Source organism: Dreissena polymorpha, chromosome 4, assembly GCF_020536995.1.
Source record: "Dreissena polymorpha isolate Duluth1 chromosome 4, UMN_Dpol_1.0, whole genome shotgun sequence".
NCBI lineage: Eukaryota > Metazoa > Mollusca > Bivalvia > Myida > Dreissenidae > Dreissena > Dreissena polymorpha.
In genome coordinates this window covers 138107525-138129530 of record NC_068358.1, presented here as the reverse complement: position 1 = coordinate 138129530, position 22006 = coordinate 138107525, and the positions used below count along the sequence as shown (strand labels likewise).

General features: G+C 32.9%; 2 protein-coding genes across 6 annotated transcripts; both read left to right on the top strand.

Moving 5' to 3' along the window:
• The first annotated feature begins 2187 nt into the window (after window positions 1–2187).
• Window positions 2188–7913, top strand: LOC127877743 (uncharacterized). 5 transcript variants are annotated; one of them, XM_052423934.1, is made up of 7 exons: window positions 2188–2541; window positions 4449–4648; window positions 4932–4978; window positions 5317–5479; window positions 6676–6810; window positions 6966–7037; window positions 7265–7913. In XM_052423934.1, exons 2-7 carry the CDS (start codon window positions 4493–4495, stop codon window positions 7610–7612), a joined length of 921 nt encoding a protein of 306 aa, XP_052279894.1. In that variant the 5' UTR covers window positions 2188–2541; window positions 4449–4492; the 3' UTR covers window positions 7613–7913. The 5 variants fall into 5 exon arrangements, with proteins under 5 accessions (XP_052279894.1, XP_052279896.1, XP_052279893.1 ...); XM_052423936.1 differs by lacking the exon at window positions 2188–2541 and adding an exon at window positions 2776–2805; XM_052423933.1 differs by lacking the exon at window positions 2188–2541 and adding an exon at window positions 2832–3218.
• A 3872-nt stretch (window positions 7914–11785) lies between these two features.
• LOC127878110 (uncharacterized) lies at window positions 11786–19025 on the top strand. Its single transcript, XM_052424528.1, has 7 exons — window positions 11786–12058; window positions 12491–12525; window positions 13480–13775; window positions 14157–14251; window positions 14425–14626; window positions 15134–15313; window positions 18312–19025. Exons 2-7 carry the CDS (start codon window positions 12501–12503, stop codon window positions 18654–18656), a joined length of 1143 nt encoding a protein of 380 aa, XP_052280488.1. The 5' UTR covers window positions 11786–12058; window positions 12491–12500; the 3' UTR covers window positions 18657–19025.
• Window positions 19026–22006: the final 2981 nt, after the last annotated feature.

Sequence of the window (22006 nt, the reverse complement as noted above, 5' to 3'; positions counted from 1 at the left end):
TGACTTCACCGCGGTCGGCAACTACCACCCTCATAGCTTGCGCCAACGCTGCTTGGAACCACATGCCCCCTTTCTTTGTTTTTTAAGGCGATATTATCTTAAGATATTGCATACTAAAGAGGAAATCTCCAGTCTTTCTAAGCTGGTTGAATTATCTAAAGCGACCTAAATTAATTACTGAATACATTCGTCGATTCCAAACATAAAATTACTTATATAAGGCACTGTAGGCAATTATTTTAATTGACTTACATTTGAAATGGGTAAGTTTTGTTAATGTTTGTGGTTGTGAAATTACCGGCGATCAATACATGACTGCAACGGCGAACTCGACAATGAAAACTATTTGCAAAAGCCGCGTGATAAAGGAAAGAATGCAGCAAAGAAGAACGTACAAATAACGAATTTTCCGTCAACCAGTGGCATCTTCGAAGTTTCTGAGCCTGAGAATGAAGCAGCTGAGGACGATGGCGAGGTCTGCTGCGTTTGTCAGCAACGCCAGCCACTAACCTTCAGTACCGCCCTAACATTAAACCCATCAAATGGACTTTTGAAATTGGGTGCACTTCGTATTCTGTCACTTAAACGATTTTTGCGACACAGTGAAGAGGTCCGTTGAAGCATTGCTGCTAAATATGTTGATATTTAGTCTCCTTGTTAAATTGTTTATTTGTTTAAATGTTTAAATTATTTGTTCGCCAAATAAGACATGTTTCTTATTACCTTAAAATATGTCTATTTTTGATAATACACGATTGTTTTGTTACTGAATATCGTTGCATTCGTTATCAATATAAACGCACAAAAACATACGACTAACTCAGCAGGCTAGATATATAATTTATAATTTGTTGAATAGCTTTCAAGTTTAATTTAATTCGCCTAGCGACCGGGAGGTCATGGGTTCGATCCCCACAGTGGGAGTGTTCTTTAGATCTCGCCCAAAAACACCACGTATTGTTTCTAGTCCCAGGAAACGGACTCGAGAGCGTTTCAATACGCCTTAGGCTTCGATGCAATCGAGCTAAAATAAATAAGTTTTAACTAAGTTTAATTTTGGAAGTTAACCATAATTGTTATAACAAATTACGGATTGTATAATTACAATTTTTGAAAAGATATATTTATTTATTTATTTTTATATTTTTTGTATAATTTTACTTCTATTACTTAATATTTAATTGTTTGGAAATGGAACTTAAATTTAATATGCAAGCAATTATTTCGATATAATAAGAAGTCAGTTACCCGCTTTATAGATGGTGTTTACGTGTATCGTTGCCAAGACATTGGTCGCCTTTAGAATTTGACTTTATTTTGATAATGTAAGTCCTAAGTTTCAGAACGTTCTTTCGTTGTGTGTTCGATTGATTGCGTTAACGCGAATGTGATATTATAAAGCCAGACAAATTCGATGTGTAAAAACCATACGAAACGATTGTTGGCCTGATTTGTTTTCTGTAAGTTACACCTTATCAGTGGGTAACTGATTCCGGTTGAAGAAAGTTGATAAATCAGCGTTGTAACCACACGTTTATTCGCCAAGACATACGCTGATATATGCGGTTCATACAGATTTGATAAAACAATTTTGTGTTCAGTGTCTAAAATGTTAGTGTCAGTACAATGAGAACCCCTCGTCATAAAAAGCATGTAACAATAAGCAATAGTGGCAAAAATAGTCACGATGTTGGAATTATGGCATTTACAAATGCATTTACACTTGTGTTCCTTTAATAAACAAGCATGAGTGTTAATTGCTTATGTATGTTTCATACGAAAAACATACTTACATATAATAATATTTAGTATTATTAAATAACGCATAACTGAACACATACAAAAACAATATATAAAAAAGAAAACTTAAGTAAGAACATTCAATGCCGAGTCGGGTGTTCAAGAAGGTGCATATTTGTTATATGCACTTTGTAGTACCAAATGCAGATGTACATACGTATATGACCGATGAAAAATTATTCAAAATGCATGCAAAAAGTGATATTGCTACTTAAGAAAATACAATTTAATAGTTAACTTTCAGATAAGCTCATGCTTTATCTAAACACATTCAAATTATTAATTTGTCACGTAACATACAAACGATACGCTATCATGTTTCAGAAGGTTAAATATGTATTTGTTGATATTGATTTTTCTTATAATAGAATGCGATTTCTTTTAACTGCGCATTTAAATATCTTCCTTGTTCAACGGTTAAAGATATATAAAGAATAAAACATAGTATTTGCAATAATATAAGGCTATTGACTTTTACCTTCTTGTTGAAGTGGTGACAAACCGGATTAGTTTAAGTCAATTGTCAGAAAACAAAATGCAAATATTTGCCAATTAAACAAATTATGCCCGAAAATGTGACTTATATGACACATAAAAAAAGTTACGATATACATTTTATCTGGGGCATTGGATAGAATAATTGGTACTGTGTTTGATTTGGTTATCTGCTCATTTGAAGTTTGATATCATAGTTTTATTTAAATGTATTATTAATGCTTGAATCTAATTATCGAAACAAAGGTGAGGTAAATTGTTCATCTACTTTCGTTTCAGGTTTACATTGTTTGTCAGACAAAATCTTCTTTAATTATATTCAAAGTTGGCCAATTTAACGTGGCATCTGTTGATATTATTTCAAGAGTTTTACCCTTAGTTATAAAGTCAACATATCATAAAAAACAATTTAAAGGTTAATGTTCAGCAAAGCTCATGCTTTACTAAACACATTTCAAATGAGTGATGTGTCACGAAACATACATACGATACGCTATCAGGTTTCAAAAGGTTAAATTTGTATTTGTGGATATTGATTTTTCTTATAATAGAATGCGATTTCTTTTAACTGCGCATTTAAATATCTTCCTTGTTCAGCGGTTTACGACAGATATAGAATCAAAAATAGTATTTGGAATACAATAAGGCTATTGACTATAAACTTCTTGTTGAAATGGTGACAAACCGGATAGGTTAATTCAATTGTCAGAATACAAAATGCAAATATTTGCCAATGAAACAAATTATGCACGAAAATGGGACTTATACGACACATGAACAAAGTTACGATATACATTTAATCTGGGGCATTGGATTGAATTATAGGTACTGTGTTTGATTTGGTTATTTGCTCATTTGAAGTTCGATATCATAGTTTTATTAAAATGTATTATTAATGCTTGAATCCAATTATCGAAACAAAGGTGAGGTAAATTGCTCATCTACTTTCGTTTCGGGTTTACATTGTTTGTGAGACAAAATCTTCTTTAATTATATTCAAAGATGGACTATTTAACGTGGCATCTGTTGATATTATTCCAAGAATTTTACCCTTCGTTATAAAGTCAACATATCATAAAGTTTGATTATTAGTGTCACGGTATGCATTCTACAATCGGGCGTATTCGTCGTTTTCGCATTGCGAACCAGATTGGATCTGGTGCAAGCAACCTGGGTTAGTATGACGTATTCTCTTCTGACATGGTTGACAAATTGTGGTAATAATTATAAGATGTTACTCCAATGGCGCGCATTATATACGACTTTGTTTATACGACCTATTTGAAAGGATATTGTATTAAAACCGTAGGATTTAAAACAAAAAATAATAATCCTGTGATAGGAATACTTATCACAAACGACAATGAAAAAGGCGCCTACAAAGTTGTCAAAAACGATGCAAGAAGTAATAACATGAAGTCAAGCGAAAAAGAGGAACACTCTTAATTCACACGTCTTTCCCTTAGGTTCTCCTTGAGACGTATTTACCCAATATGAATACCAGACCATGTCTCGATGGCATAGATAAAAGTTCAGCCATTAGAGTTGGCCATTTTGGTACAATCGTATTTTTAAAATATTGAGGAAACCTTTACTCTCTTTATACTAGTTATATAGTATTTATCAACAGTACTTACACGTGGAAAACAATCATTAAAATAATAATCAAATATTATATCATTGTTATCTAGCTTTATGTGTATATATTGTTATATATGAGTTTGCGTTTTGTGTATTCGTGCGCGTGGGTGTGTGTGTGTGTGTGTGTTTTATGTTGCCAAACGGTTTTTTCTTTGCTTTAATTGAATTGAGTACGAAGTTGCGTTTCGTACAATGTGCATATACTTTGTACACTTTCATATCCTTTTCATTCGGTAGAACGCCTCTACATAAAAATATTTCCCGGTGGGTATTGTATGTGACTACAAATCACAAATGATACCAAATGATTTATGATCATGTCTCTATGTTGACACACAGTTAAATATGCATTTATTTTCGGTCATACATTAATATCGGAAGCACACTAACTGTTTATAACCTATCTAGTAGAGTTTGAAGAACACGGGATTTGCTTTAAGAAATGTTATTTCTCACAAAACATGTGAAAAAATGAATGTTGTATAGTTAACGTATTTTACATGCCCAAACAGATGAAGTTGTGATTCATTGAAAATACTCAGAAGCGCTGATTACGATGGCAGTGACAGAAGATGAGCTTTTTGAGCGGGCCATTGACGAGATCGTGAAGGTTGCAGGAGAATTGTTGAAAGACAAAGATCCTAAAGCAAAGACGTTTGTAACAGAGCAAATAAATGATTTACAAAAGTCAATTGAACAAAAACTAATCCAGGTAAACATGTTAACTTTATCGCGGTTTTATGGTTTGTGTGTATTTTACAAGATTCATTCACTTGTTCGACGATAACGCTTATGACATACAAACAGCACCGGGAAAAGAACATAAGAATTAAATAAAAAATGTACACAAAAATGTTTTACCTTACTGTATAATTATGTACTCTGATCATTGAGGGTATGCAATAAATTGATTAACACTTATACCTAATATTGAAGTACAACAGGCAATCATAAAATATTTTGTTCTAAGATATTAATACCGTTTATGAAAACAGGCAGAAAAAGAGGACGATGAGACAGAAATCCAGTCAATACAAGACAGGTGACTATTTACTTTACTGTTAAGGTTTATATACACATACACTGTACATAGTTTAGTCAGTACGTGCAACGTTTGGGAGCAGTTTTGGAAGACATAGTTATAGAATTGTTTTTTGAGTTATAGCAGGAATATCAGTAAACGATATGCTGTCATTGTTGTAAAATATTCTGAAATCAATAGTGTCCCAAAAGCAGTAACAGCTGTTGTTATTGTCGCAATCGTTGCCGTTTGTGTAAGAATATATGTAAAACGAATGCTCCTGCTTGGTTGTGTGTTAAATGCAAATTATTTAATACGTTTCATGTAAATGTTTGTATGTAATGTATTTAACTCGCTAGGATCAAAAAGCTGCTGGAGAGAGGGGTGGAGGATCCAGGAGATAAAGCTCTGGACCACGTGAAGGTCTTCCAGAACCTGAAGGAAAAAGAATGGGAGGAGGTCATCAGTGAGACCGAGGATCCACTGCATATTGTGCATGAGAAGTTGCTCAATATTCTTAAGGTAATATAATTTAAATGTTCTACTGCTATAATTGCTTACCAAAAATATATAACAAGTCAAAACGTGTAAATAAGACTTACAATGTAACGCCAATAAAAAAGTAACTTCCTAATTTTCCTAATCATTTGTGTATTGGTATTCAACAATTTTGCGGTATAATATTTGAGGAAAACATACGAGTATTCACGAAAACTTGCCTGCTGAAATTTTCCGAGTGGTTATGGAAATAAGCGATCGTCGGTTTCCAAAAAACAATATTACCAATATGCAGGATCACGTGACTTTTGGGGGTTCCATCTTTTAACTTTAATGGATTTTAACACGCTGGTTAGTGCTGCTTTATTTCAAATAACTTTTTTGAACAAGTTTTCTTAAGAATCTTAAGAATCTCAACTTTCGCATAAAACAAAGATGTGTATGCTGCTTATGGCAATGTGAAATACATCAGACAACATTACTTTATTTAATGTGTTCTTCTTCAAAAATTCCATTTTTACTGCATTCATTGTAAACTGTTATATTTCATGCACCTTGAAATTTTGTCACAGATTTCAGACGTATTCAAGGATGTATTCTTACACCTTAAGATATCTACACAAACTGCAAGAAAAACTGTGTTTTATGCACTTTAGATGCAAAAATAAAGTTCTTAACGGTGTGATTACATTCTGTAGCCCGTGTGTAAATCCCTGAAAACCCCGTTGATACCGCGCCCTGATAACGCGATTTTCGCCAAAACACGATCTTGGTTTTAGAGACTATTGCTGGTTGATAAATAAATGATTTTTTCGCATTCGCACTTGAGTGATTGATTATTTCAAGGCTGATAAACATGAAATTTGAAAGCTATTCTGTCTTTTGGCATATGTCTGTCAATACATCTGAATGATCGGTAACCACTCGTAAAATTGTAGCAGACACCAGTTTGAATCAAAATTCTTATGTCTAAATAGCTTGCATGAATGTTCTGAAAGATGAATGTCTCTACTTTCTTGATTGAATCATTTCGGCTGTTTAATCCAAACAGAAAATAGCTTTTTAACTTTAGACCAATGTAATGCGAGATAATAAAGTGCGACTTTTGTTTACTGCCGATTTTGTTTACATCACGAGTTAACTCCCTTGTTGCAACTTGTAAACCAAAATCATGGCGATTGTTGAACTAATAAGTTATTTATTGTGTGTTCTTTAAAAAGCGAGCTTTCAAGGCGGCAGCAGAACGCATGCGAGATTCACGTGCTAAAATCGTGCAACAAGTTTTACAACCCGGTTCAGATTTTAAAAAGACTCAAGACAGACGGCAAGATGTGGAAGCCGTCCATAAACAAGAGGTATATAAAGGACTATATGTATACAATGTATAATGGTCAAATACTATTTGGACACGTTCCGCACAACTTAGTCTTTATTTTATCAATATATGCATTAAAGACGACTCTGATGACAAACATATTGAAAACAAATAGCAATTACCTTCGATTTTCAGGCGGATTTAATTGAGCTTAGTTCCCAGTGTCAGTTAAAAGCAATGCCGTTTTGCATTGATTCAATTAAAAAGGTAAGACTAGTCTCGACACGCCTATGGCAGTTGTAGTTATTTATATCTTAAAGATTAAATAATCACGTATTACCAAATTAAAATATTTTAACGTCAAACGTTCAATCTTCCTTTTTCTAAAATAATAAATCGTGTTCATGTAAACTTGTTTATATTCGTTTCAATTATTTAATCAGAAGCATCCAGCATCGAATTTTATGAAAATGAAAATATATATTTTCTTACAGAACATCAGGGACGCTATACTAGATGAGGACAAAGATCTGTGTACAGTGCCTAATGCCTCCGATGCATTAAATACGGCAATAGATAACTACTTTCTAAAATGTATAGAGTTTTCTTGGGCGGCGGCCTTTGAAGAGCTGCCTCCTATTCTGCTTGTATGTGATCCGAAAAAAGAATGCCCAAAGATAAGCGGCAGCTTTACAAATCTCAAAAAAGTACCACGACAGTATACAGTTGTATGGCCGGCCTTAGTTCAAGGAGATTCCATTATCAGTCCTTGGGTTTTGAGTGAAAAAACTCAGCCACATCCCATAGCTACACACACACGAGTGAAGGATAATAAGAATTGAAAGAATCCAAACATGAAAAAATAAAGAGAAACTTGATTTTTAACTTACCGTTTCAGTATCCATAAAACACTGCAATATTAGAGGATAATCTTTGTCAACTCATCAAGAAGGCGAATGTTATCCGTTTTGTTTGGAAAGAAATTAGCATGTTTTAGGCACACATATTGTGTTTTTGTTTGTATTTCATAGTGTATGTATGACGCATACATGTAAAACGAGTAAAGAAATTAATTTGAACGTCGATTTATATAATATGATTATACCATTAAGTATTTTGTTTTTAAATGTTTTCTGTAACTCATTAATTGTTTGTTCCAATATAAAAAAAAACAGTGATGTTAAATGTCATTGACAAATGAAGGCATATTCACGTAAAAGGCTTACTACTAATTTATTATAATACCTGATCAACCGGATAACGGATTATTAAAACAAGATGCAAATGCCGTGATATGATGTTTATTTAGAAGTACAAGATTCATACATGTAAGAATGTAAACTAATGGACTAAAACTAACTATCAACTAAAAGACAAAAAGTTCTTAACTGACACTTTCTCGTCAACGAAGGAAGGAGATACGTTTAGTGTTCTTAAAAAGCAATTTTGACACAAAATTACAGATTTATATACAACGTAATTATAAATACAAGCACAGAATTTCAGTTTAAACTAGTTGTATAAATAAGTATTAACAAAACCAGAAGCATATGTATGGGCCTCTCATTAACATTACTAAACAAGTTGAAATCCTTGAGGAATAAGCGGTTAGCAATTCCTGTGAACTGAAATAGACTTGTTACAAGATAACAAGTGCAATATTACAAGTTACATAAGAAAGTTTACTTATATTAATATATTAATATTAATATTATAATAATATTGTTTAGTTTGTTGAAATCATCATTCTTGCTACTGATTTAGGGATACATGATTGAATCTGTTATTTACTTTTAAATTAAAATATCAGCAAATAATAACTGCAATATCAACGGTATTAACACAGTAAAATACATTTTTTCAACAATAGTAAATGTAAAACCAATTGATTTTTTTATTTATTATGCCTATTAAATACAAACAAGGGCTAAATGTCGAAACCATCATGTGAAGTATATCTATGCTTATGATTCAAACGAAACACACACCGTATATCATGTATCAGCACGAGGCACGAAAACTGATAAAACTATCACTTACCATCAGATTAAACTGACAAGCACTCATACCTTTAAATAATGGTCACAAATACATGTTCTATCCCTGGGGGGGCACGCGTTGTTCTGTTTTCAATGTTCAATTGAGGGATATTATATTCCGGTTTTCTTTGGACTTTTGTAATGGGCTTGTACATCATGTTATATAGCAATTGCTTTCAATGTTGCTTTTAACATTATACACTACGTTTTACATTAATGCTTACTGCTAAGACAAACAAAAAGTAAACATATTCGACGACAACAGATTAGTCTGATAGCAATGCATAGGAAAGCACATTGTATACGTCCATTTTTAATCACGGTTTTCTTGACCCCTGATAACTGGAATTGCAATCTCGAGCGATGCCCCGCAATAAGAAAACTCCTAAGAAAAAAATAGTTGTCATTTACTCTTTTGTTTTTCATTTTCATTTAATTACGAGGTCAAAAAAGTTTTCTTTAATGTAAGTTTGTAAAACTGCGATGTTAACCAAGTGAACTTTTATAGGTTCAAGAGTTTGTTATTTAACCCCTAAATGTCGCGGATAGCCTCAAAAACGAAATTAGCAGCAAAGGCATGTTTCTTGCCATTAGGCAATGTCATATTGTTATTCTTCACATACTAAACATGAAAAGTAATTATATCTATGGTTGCTCCCATACTAACATTCCAAGGCGAAACATGGGGGCACTGAACATTGCAAAACTATAAAACTGTTGTGTGATTCTGTAAACATTTCTTAGGCGTATATTCTATACTTAACCCATGTAAGATACTATGTGATTGTGGCCGTTTTTCGTTATGTATTAACTTCTGCATAAAATGAATACAATTATTGGGACGGATATTACAAATGCCAAGCAACAAATGGCCAACAAAATGGCAAAAGTGCTAAACGACATGTGAAGGCGTTCATGGGCTACTAACATAAAAGTGATCTTTGAAAGTTTGGCTTCATATTGTTGCGTGGCGCAAAATGTCGTTAGCATGAATCTAGTCTCACCAACAGAATTTGTTAACTGTACGATCCAGAAATGACACAATAAAATTGAACCCTCAACGCGTTGCAATACCTGAAAGCATTATATTCAATTTTAAACTCCAAAAAGTATATATCGATCGATTAGTCCTTTAAATGACGCCATGTTCTAACGCGCTGACCATGTTCAAACCATAAAATCAATAATGCTCAGGCTGAACCCCGAACTAAATCGCAAAGATTCCACTATCATACACATGTTTACCAATCACAGACACAATCATCTATCTATTCCATTTGTTTATGTTTTACAGTTCTCTGTGTGAGGAGATCGTTCAGGAAATTGTTTTAAATTATTACAAAACAGAAATTTTTTTAACTGCATCTCGGCTACAAATCATATAAATAAAATCCTGATTTAACGCAGTGGTGTATTATACGGGTAAATGTCTATCCGGAAAATAAGGGTCGTAACTCACAGATACAATCAGCGATATTGCTCGTTTTTGTTTATAATAGCAAATGGTTACGTTAATTACAGTTAGTTTTTCCAGTATACAAGTTCATGAAGTTCAATTAGGTAGGAAATATAAGCATGTTCTTCCCCGGCCGCAAGACGAGAATACCAGTCGCCATAATGATTAAGAATTAAACTTGATATTTGGAAAACGGTTAGTCTATATGTACAAAGTTAAAATTACGAATTTTACAGCAGTGAATAAAGTTCACATCTCATCATTTTATCTTCCATTGTCTCATTATCATGAGCATAATTTTATTTTCGTTGCCGTTATCATGACCATCTAATAATTAGTAACGGTCGTTATCATGAGTTTTTCAAAACCCACTCGACTTAAATCGTTGATTAAAATGCTGTGTGTTCATTTGGATTGCTGTAATTTAGAATAACTGAAATAATATGATTAAAAATTGAATAAAATGATGTTAATATTTATATTTTATCTAAATCGTGTGTAATTAGAGTTTGACTGAAAGAGTGGAGAATTTTATTTGATTTTTTACCACATTTTAACGGATTTCTCAAAAGGTAAGCAGCTTGGAAGGTAGGGATTACGTTCACAAAGTCCTTCTTACTTAGGCTCTCAAAGAACACACTAAAGCCTACTCAATCCAATTCGTAAAGTATAAAGAATATGGAAATACTTACACTCCGCTTTCCACTGACATGTATACAATATCTCAGTCATCGCATGATCCACAGTCGTCAATGAAGTCGATTGAACGGTGTGTATTTAAGACGTAAGATACTGTTACATGTACATAAAATTGATTATAATATAGATTCGTGTCTCTTTTTTAAATATTAATGATCAAGACTGACGCAATTAAATGATCTACTTATGTTATAATGCAAACCATAAATCGATGTGTTTATTATTTCAAATAATGAGTTACATTCATCTTAACTTAAATAAAAGTTTTACAGTTTTTTATCCCCTCTCTGTGTATATGGGGATTTGCGTGCGGAGGTTTCTATAAACGCATGATCAAATGTTTTTCATTTATGAACACCTGTCCGTTTGTGTTATAAGCAAATATTTACATTCCGTAGAATAATAATTATCTTTAATAATATTCAGTAAAATTATATTACAAGCTACTTTATATCAAAACATGCGAAAATTGTTTAGCGTCTGCTTCAAAGAAGTATCTTATTTGAACATGCTCTATCTAGAACAAAATACAGTTGGCACATTCATATTTCATCGATTTTAGGATGTATATTTAAAATACATTAACAGCATATTGTGTATGTTTGCTCTAATGGAGACCCAAAAAACTAGTATTACTGTCACTCTAGGAATTCGATTAAAAGCTTACTATAAAACAAAACGTATTCTTTATCCGAGTTAGTTTCGAATGAGTTAGCTTGAATAGAAACGATACGCTATTAGGTCACAGAATCGATTGTTTATGTTTATTGATTTTCCTTATACCTTAAACCTAAAATATGCGCGTTTATTGGAATAGCGTCTATAAAAAGCTTCCTTGTTTGACTTTGTGGGTTTAAGATCGATATAAGTCGATTTCTTGTATTGCTAATAGAAGCATTTGATAGTTGCGAAACAACAGGTTGAAACGTTGCTAACGAAATCCCGCTATTAGAGGCATATAAAAATATGAACGATGAAAAGATTGGAACTTTTACATAATTGCACATATTTATGACTTACGTAGAGGACGAAGTAACAATATTCATTTAGGCGTTGAATGTTTCGGATTGAATAGCGGTTAAAGATCTCAAAAGGTAATTTATAAATTGTAATACTTGCTAATACATAAGTATTACATATTTGTTTTGCGAATTTAGTGTAGTATAAATGAAACTATAATAGAATATTTCAAGGACAGCTAAAGTAAACTATTCGTTTACTTTCGTTTTACGTTACAGTTGTTAATACTGTCTTAAAATATATAATGTACTGTACTGTATGCTCTTTTCATAAATTTCATTCAAAGTTTAACTAACTTACTGATCTATCTTGAACGTGTTTATACTTGCATAAACCTGTTGATTATTATAACACGAAATGTATTCCACGTTTCAAATATGCAAGCGCATAAATTGAAAACGTATGAAAGATTGGAAATGGTAAATTGTTATTTCGTTAGGTAGCACGAATACTTTCGAAATCGAATACGTATCCTAAATTCGGACGTTTCTATCTTTTACCTCAAGGCTGGACAAGATGGGAAGTAACACAAGCAATCAAAGTAAGTTTGATTTATTTTCTGTTTCCCTCAATACAACAGTATTATTTGTTGACGACCTTCGTTTTTAAATACATGCATAAAAAATAGTATCTTTATGAGATGATTGGAAAACGTTACCAAATATAAACGTATTGGCAATTGTGTTATTAAATCAATATTAATTGTCAGCGTGTTGACCAAAAGGTATGATAGGCAAATCGTGCAAATCCACCAAAAAGATGTTTCAGATGCGCCAAATAGGCGTTAGAAAAATAATTATAAAAATGTCGTGTTGTCGATCTGGCCTGTACATATTTGTTAAAGTAGCTTCTTGATAAGTAGTTTTTTGATGTCCGACAAAATACCCTCCTTTGTTGTTTCGGCGTTAATATTTGTCATTCGGGCGTGTTGTCGACTTCAAATCTTCAACACGAAATGTTTAAAAGCCACCAAAGCAGACAAAAATATAACGAAATTGATCGTAACCGCATTTACAATGCCAATGTAAAGACACAGTGCGCTCTTTAACCCATTAAAAGGTGTACCAAACCTCGTATTGAGCCAAGGTGTATCCCCAAACTAGACTAGTTTAATTATGCATATACTGTTTGGTACCGCAATTTATACTAACAATCAATTACCAAATTCAAAAGCTTTTTTAAATTTGCTTTTATTTCGATTTAATATTCATCACAGAAGCAGAACTACAACTTTCTGGGACACGAGTCAATGAAGTCAACACAAACAAAAATTAATATCCCTTCTTTTAAACGAGATTTCAAGGCCTATAATCTTTAATAAAAAATGCCTATCATCGCTATGCATTACAGGAGCAAAATGACCCATTACATAGATTGTATGTTAATGCGTTCCTAATCAATTTAACTCTTAAACATTCCAAAGAAATAGTGTAACGAATGTCATTATAATCACTTCAAAGCCTTCTTTAATTGTTTGATGCCGTTCGTGTAATAGGCAAAAAGAATCGAAAACAGAGTGGAAGTCATGACAAACGAGGACAACCGCCCATTACAAATAATGATGACAGAACGGGAGAAGGTAACGAAGAAAAAAGCGGTGAAGAGATAAACATTCATGAAAGTAACACGAGCTTAAAAGAAAGTTACGAACTAATTAACCAAGACGAACATAAAAAGATACAACGTAACAAACTGGAAAACACAATAAAGGATTTAAAATTACATTTAACGAAGAAAGTACCATACAACATGTTAGAAAATACACGTCAGCGTTTGGCTGAATTGCAAAAGGTAAACAAAACTGCAACGAATATACGGATTAACTTCCACCATCCGTAATGATTGGATATGATATTAGCTCAAGTTAAATTAACATATAAATGTTATGAAAATCTTAGTGCCAATTGTAAGGTTTGGCTCTCCAAACATCCATTTTATATATGGGAAGTTTTATAGTGACTAATCAAACGCCGTGATGACCATGTGTGTTGTTTTTTATATATATTTTAAGTGTTTTGCTCTGAGTCAACTGTTTGCCGAAGATAAAACGCCAAGAACTTTAATAAGTTTTTTTAATGTGTCTGTTGAACATATTTTAATTGAAAACTACAAATCTTGTCGTGACATTGTCATTTTAATAACACATTATTTTTGTTTTTGTATGTTCATAAGAAAAGTCGAGAAGAACACGCGAACGTCCACAAAACCAATACGAATGTACTTGAAATAAGCAGACTGAAAAGAGAGAAGTCGAAACTCCTATTCAAGTAAATCTTTTAGCATTCTTAGTATTTCTGCAAATTTATGTTTTTATACGGTGTTGTTTTGCTTGAAACTTGATAAAATGCTTCCTCCACTTACCAAATTTACATATAGAATTCATGTGAAATATTCGTAACTTCTTCGGTTGCTTTTATTTATAAACATAGTATAATTACAGATTATCAGAAATGACTTCCCAAAGGCTTCGCACAAATAATGCGGCCATAACTGACTTGAGTGACCAAAATCGAGCCACAAAAGTGTCTGAGCGGTTTTCGGAACTGTATGACAATGAGTGGACAGATGTTTTTGAGTGGTTCACACATGCAAAACAACTTTCTGAAAGGAATGCGATTGATATATTGAGGAATATGTTTAGGGTATTTATTTTTAGATAATCCATTTCTCTCTCTATTTTAAATATTTTTAATCATGTTTGTAGACATGTGGCTTGTTCGCAAAATGTTTCCTAATTATTTATACCACAAAATGTGTTTCTTATATCAATTAAAACCAAAATATGTTCTTTATTTCCATTAAAACCTCAACATATGTTAATAATGTCAATTAAAGACTATGGTTAACGAGTTTGAAGTAAGATAAACTTAAAAGGAAGATGTTCAACGAATACAAAGTTATACATGTATATCATAATTATAGAGATTGCTATATTACTGTGTACTGTTTGTTGGAAGGTACCTATTATATAGATTTGGTCTAGGATTTCGTTTGTTTTTAAAGTCTTATCAAAGATTATTCTTTGTAATTATTCCCCTTTGTTTTCCATGATAAAGACTTTTATTATTTTGTTTTGAAAACTGAGTATATTTTAATGATGTTTGTAGATATTTATAGAAAACAATTAAACATGGTTTTGTATATTATAGTTGTGTTGCGACGAATGTAAACGTGTCGCTGCTGCACAGCGTGAGCACATCCTAGGATACCTGAAGATGCTACCGACTGTCAACAGCGACACCATAGGGCCGCTCAGTCCAGCTTTGTTGCATCGCTTGCATGAGTTTCAAAAACTAATATCGTACAGAACAATGGGACACCTGCAAAAGGTTTCCTGTTTGATATTTTCCTTTACATATGACATTATGCTTTTAAAAATTAAAAGTCGACAATTAATTTCCAATATTTCCCGCTTGTATAGGTGTTTAATCTTTTCGTTCAATATTATCGACATTCTTAGAACCTCCTCCGCAAAACACTGATACTATAACAGTTCATGCCTATAACCAGACTCGAATAAGAGGAGGTTTATTGCTTTACAATTCTCGGTCGGTCGATCGGTTGGTTGTTCAGATGGTCGGGCTGTTCGTCGACCGACGAATTTGATATTTCTAGTTGATATATTGGTTATTTATGTATAAAAAAGACGCATGTCAATATTCATAACTACAGGTCATAGGTAAATGTCACATGGGCTTGTAGCATTAAGACCGTGTTCTTCCTTAGACATTTTTGCATGGGAACAAGAGTAAGCATTGCCTACAATATTTTACATAACATGCTTTGTACTCAACAGGAAGAAAAGAGACATAGCGAGTTCAAGGTCAACCAGTCGAAAATCAAAATATTGTTTTACAAATAAACAAGTTGGGAAATTATATTAAGACAACCAAGATTCGTATTTGAAGTACAATCAGCATTACATAAATGTACACGAAGTACTGCTATGCTTATGTTATTGATTATGCTACTGCTTTACTAAAATAGATAGGAAAAATGCAATTAATTTCTTGAAGCGTATTAGTATTTCTGCTAACATGTATAATCAAAGTACTGACAGTACTGGTGTGTCGATGCTTTTGAAGAGGATTGATATAAAAGCATCTATTTAATGTTATCTACATCACCACAATTGTATATGAAGGTACGAACTTTTTGGGTAGGAAAAAAATGGTTACGAACATTTTGGGTACACAAATTATGCAAAAAAATGGGTTGAAAAAAGATTTGGTTATGAAAAAAAAATGTGGGTAGGAAAAACAAATTGGGTACGACAAAAATTGGGTAAGAGCAAAAATTAGGTACGAAAAAAATTGGTACAAAAAATGTAGGGTACGAAAAAAAAGGGGGGGTACAGGGTAGTAGTATCCGTGGGGAACTTGATCCATTCAGCGAAACTGGGAGGCGGGTTACATTCTCGATCAAATATGACAAGAAATATCTTTAAGATATTCGACGTGTATTTTCTGTACCATTTATCTTAAAACAACGTTTTGTTACAGTAAAATGTTTGTGGGTTATAACATAACGTTTCAGCATATAAATTAAAAACTTGACATGCTCTTTAATTTCACCATGCTCTTTAATTTCACATGTTTATCATACCAAACTTATAATAAATATTTCGTTGTTTCCTTTCCTAAGTTAATGATGCTGTACAGACGTTATTTCACATGCCCATGTGCATGAACATATAATTTTTATCTTTTTATATTTTTTTCTTTAATTCAATAAGCTTAGGCATGTTTGTTCGTTAAGTACAGCAATAATTTCATGATGATTCCGGAAAGTAGGTATGAGCACATAGTCGTAAGAGCACTTGAATACGTGAGTTCGCCTATGAACACATGGTAAGGTTAACTAAATCTCCGCGATATGACCTAATATGTGTTTAAAACAGCAAACAATATCCAACAAACGAATGAATAATCAAACATAGTATGTGTACTGATGTGGCTCTGTAATTTCTGTTTGAAAAGTTTATTAAATATGCAAAACGAGAAAGCACGCATAAGAGCGAGTTTCTCAGATGTCACTTGGCTATTATGCTGTTTATATACCATAGTCGCTACAACGTTTACAATTGGCAGGTTCGAAATAATTCGTTTTCTTTACACTCAAGATCGCGTAGAAAGTTAATTATACACGTTTTATTTCGCAATTTATTTACTGAATCACGACAAATGTCAAATACAATACAGAAAATGCATAGTTGTTTACAAACATCTACAAACATTTAATGAATTGAACATAACTGATTAAAAAATAACGTTTTCAAACTATTATAAAATCTTTGTCCCAGAATATGCTGTCCTATTTATAGCTGAGCTTCCTATACCTTTATCAATGAAAATAAGCGAGGTATGCCGATTAGAAAAATCGAGCTATCTCAATCGGACTGGCTCGGTCTTTTACATAGGTCACCATTGTGAAGAAATTTTTCATGGTATGATACCTTAGACGAGCTGCTTCGCAGCATCGTCAAAAAGTTTGAAGTTGCATTTGGGATAAAAGGCGTCTATATATACGGTAAATACATGCAATTCTAACGGGAAAAAGTTCCAAATTATCATATACATGGGATCGTCATATAAATATTTAAAGGGATAACACCCATACCAATTTTTTAATCAAGATACAATGTCAAATCGTCAGCATACATTGATTTTGTATAGATAACCTTTGTTCTTATGCTTCGTCATTTCTATTGTTTTTGAAATGTTTACAGCAGGCGACTCATAAACCATAAAAGCAGCCCTGATTGTGTACTACCTACATATGTATCAACCAAGGATGATTTGACCGTATTATATTTATAAATTTTATACAAGTGCAAAAGGAAATTAACTAATTTAAGTCCCGTATTTTTATATTCTATGAAGTCATCACGTTATGGAAAAAACGTTCCATCTGTGGTTGTTCGCCTGATGACATTTGGAGGAAAGCCTTTTATATCAGATATATGTCAGTTTATTGTTGTTGTTTTTTGATCGCCTGATGTATTCCTGCAGACCTCACGGTTACCTATGATTATATTTTTCAAACGGTTTTTGTGGGATAATGTTGTATGGCTCTACCCTATCAGGTTGCGGCCATTTGTAGACAGTATAAATCGTTCTGCTGAAAGAAGCACGGTTTTGTATTTTCATTAAATAAATCGTACATGAAAAAAGCTTGATTTGAAGAAATGCATTTCCGGTATGCAGCGTATGGAATTTAAACCATGACTTTTCTATTGTACACGTACTTTGCATAAATCAGTAATTCAAATTTATCAAAATTTTGATGTGCATCTTTTATAAGCTGTGGTTGTATTATCTGTTTTAGATTATTATCGATCGTATTGGCAAGGAGGATACACACAAAACTATAAAAGAAGTTCAATTTCTAAAGAACAAACAATGCGTTGCTTTCGTTAACAAAGCTGTCGATGTATGCTGGAATTCTCATATACAGAGTCCTCCGTCGGCGTTTATATTCGAGCCATCTTCGGAGTTGGCAGGCACACATTTCAAGCCCTATACAGCCTCTGGAACCGAGCTTGATTATGTCGTATGGCCGGCTATGCTGTTGCACGAGGGTGGACCGATCTTGTTGAAGGGAATTGCACAGTTCACACAAAATATTAAAAATAACCAAGATGGACAAAATAGTAGTGATTCTGTCTGGTAATGAGTTATAAACCGAAAGTACAAACCAAATGGATACATCCTTTAATAAACAAAAAATGTGTACAAGAATGGGCGAAATGACTGTTGGATCTCCATTTTATATACATAATTTTGGAATCCTATATAATATTATAACGAAGAAACGCTTTTTTTAAATATCACAGTGTAATTACCAATTCAAAATTGTGTTAAGAGTAACATGGTAAGTATTGTGTAGAGTATTAGTAAAATGATAAAAGTAAAAGACATACTTGCTATACAATATGAAAGATTAATGAACTCGATAATCATAGTTTTGATCCTTGTTTTGTGCTCTGTTTGTATATGTACTATTGAATAAAATATTTTTCTCTGTTATAGAAATTCCTATAATACTTGATAATTTACGTGTAAACGTTTAGTGTGTCGCGTTGCTACATGTCTCATCATGAGAGTACAAACCGAACCTGAATAATTGGACGAAAGTCACAAATAAGATGTCATTTGTGACTTTTGTCCAATTATTCTGGTGTTGTATATGTTATCAACAATTTGACACTTGTACATTTTAATCGCCTTCTACGATAATGGGAATGGGGAACGTGTTGATGTCATGCACTCTAACAAAGTCTGTAATATGACCGGTTCAATGTTTGTAATACATTGGTATATTGCTTTAAATATAGCTAATTTAATAGCCTCTGCTGGAAAAAAAATCGAAAAAAAAAAACAATACAAATGTTAAAAAAAGAAATGTTAATGTCACATTGAAGTTAAATTATTTTGCGAAATTCCATCAAAAATGAATTTTGAACAATTTCGTTCAACCTCTATCCGATTAGGAAAGCGCTCATGAAATCTTTAAATGAATTAAATGTGATATAATGAACGGAAGAATACATCATTGGGGCATTTTTGCAATTTTTACGGTGTACACTCTATTGTTGATATCATTATCATTTTGGTCAGCAATGTTTTATGAAAAGGTATGCAATTCATTTATACCTTCACAGATGTGTTTTAAACAAATAAAAAATTCAAAATGTTGTTACCCGCTCCATTTGTACGCCCAAGAATAGTGAAAGGAACATGTCATTGAATCATTTGTATAGATAATACCTTGAGCCAAGGTATTACCTATACAAATGATTTATGTGCCTTCCACTATTCTTAAACATGTAACACTTTCATAAACTGTCGGGTTTACATTGAGGCCAAAAGCATAATGCCCGCACATCATTAATTTACGTTGTTATGGAAAACAGGCGTTTATTTTCTTATCAAATGTTTATGGTGGAAAATAACACAAATAATTGTGTTATATTATCATTTTGTTACATGTCAAAGCAGACGCGGTGGATTTTCACTGACATAAAAATAAGAGTAAAGCAATTAGTACGTTGGCTGTGACAGTAGACGAGCTGTTTACGAAAGACCTGGATGACGTTATGAAGGTTACTGAAGATTTGTTGGATAGCATGGATCCTGATACGAAGGCGTTTTTTGTTACACAGCACATCAGGGACATATAATCGTTTCTTCAAGAAAAATAATTGGAGGTATATCAGTTAAAGGCAAAATTCCGGTGGCTATGGTTTATATTTATTTTACAACGTACATTCATGCAAGCGACAATCAATCACAGGTCGTAAAACACATAAGACAAAACGAAATAACATAGGTATAATATAATCAATACACGAATATTATAGTAAACTAAAAGTATACGAACTCTTATCGCCAATCTGTTTGCAATAGTTTGAGGGACAAATATAAATTGCTAAAATATCGTAGAAAAAGCAATAAAAAAAAATATATAAAATGAGAACTATACCAATTTACGAACACAGGCAGAAAGACAATTGCAAAAGGAGATAGACGAAGATGAGAAAGAAATCAAGCCCGTGCAAGAAAGGTTATTATTTAAGTATCAAATATAAAATATAATAATAAACGTACTTAAATTCCCGAATCATCAAGAGTGATGCTTGAGTCATGACATGCACGTTGTGGAAGAACAGTTAGTATATATAATAATAGTAGTTAATGCAATACGCAGTAATAGCAGAATAAATGCAGCGTGTACATTAAACTACAACTGTCAGTGGTACTGACATTATTGAATGAAAAAGTTACTTACGTAATACCCTAAAATTAGTTGTTGTTACTGCAACTGATGTTGTTGTTAACTATATTAGCGCCGGTCTCTGAGAAAATTGTTTTTTTTTTATACCTAAAGATAAAATATGTCATTTCTGCAGTAAATAAAATCAGTGAAAATAAACAACCGGTGAAAATAACACAATTTTCGGAAATACTTTTTCTATATTAAAATTATCATATCAAGATTGACTTCAAGATTTGTATATATGTTTTATGATCACGAGTGAATTCAAAACGATATTTCATCGAATCGTACACATATTCTGTGTATTTTATGCTTTTTCAACGTTTATTTTATATTGTAAAAGAGCTTAACCGGAGAATTTCGCTGGTATATTTACTTCATTTTGTGTATTGAAATGTATTGAGGCACGCCACGGGAGAAAGGGTAAGTTTGCAGCGAAAGGGAAACAGCTGTTAATTATTTTCTTGAAAAAGGGGCGTACAATAAACAGAAAATGTGTTCATGACAGTGTAAGATCGTTTGTTATTTCACGAGTGATCATAGAAAAATAATATTTTCTATGATCGCTCGTGAAAAAGCAAACGATCTTACACTGACAGGATCAAATATCCTCTATGTAATGCATTTGCGTAAAGTATCATGCTATATTACGTTAGCAGTCCACATCAAGGACGACACTTTCCGCCTGGACTAGATTTTGGTTTAGAAAATACTTCCTTTAAACGATCAGTTCCGGAATCGGAAAGTGTCGTCCCTGATTAGCCTGTGCGGACTTAACATGCTTATCCGGAACGATACTTTACTCAAATTCATTCAACCCGGTGTTCCAAGAGTCCGATGCGTAGGTACTGATGTATTAGAATCCGCTTTTTGTGTTGTTTTTGTTATTTTCTTTGAACATTAACTGTGAGTATTTTATAATGTTCTGTTTTACCCAATGATTATAAAGCTGCGCGATGGAGGGGTGGATGATCCAGTGAGTGATACTTTGGACCACTTGAAGTTATAGAAGGACCTGAAGGACAATGAGTGGAAAAATGTCTACTGGTTCTTCATCCGGGAGACTAGGGAACCAGTGCAACTCGTGCACGAGAAGTTGCTCAAGATTCGCAATGTAAGTACATCCGGGAGACGAGGGAGCCAGTGCGACTCGTATATGAGAAATGCTCGAGATCTCAAAAAAATGCGTTTTTGTAGTAATCAATAGCAAACAATAAAATCTATTGCAAATCGATACTTGCGAT

Coding starts and splice junctions, on each gene's coding strand:
- LOC127877743 (XM_052423934.1), top strand. CDS start 4,493: ATGGCAGTGACAGAAGATGAGCTTTTTGAGCGGGCCATTGACGAGATC. Junction 4,649..4,931: donor TTGAACAAAAACTAATCCAG/GTAAACATGTTA, acceptor TTATGAAAACAG/GCAGAAAAAGAGGACGATGA. Junction 4,979..5,316: donor ATCCAGTCAATACAAGACAG/GTGACTATTTAC, acceptor TTAACTCGCTAG/GATCAAAAAGCTGCTGGAGA.
- LOC127878110 (XM_052424528.1), top strand. CDS start 12,501: ATGGGAAGTAACACAAGCAATCAAA. Junction 14,627..15,133: donor TATTGAGGAATATGTTTAGG/GTATTTATTTTT, acceptor TGTATATTATAG/TTGTGTTGCGACGAATGTAA. Junction 15,314..18,311: donor CAATGGGACACCTGCAAAAG/GTTTCCTGTTTG, acceptor TATCTGTTTTAG/ATTATTATCGATCGTATTGG.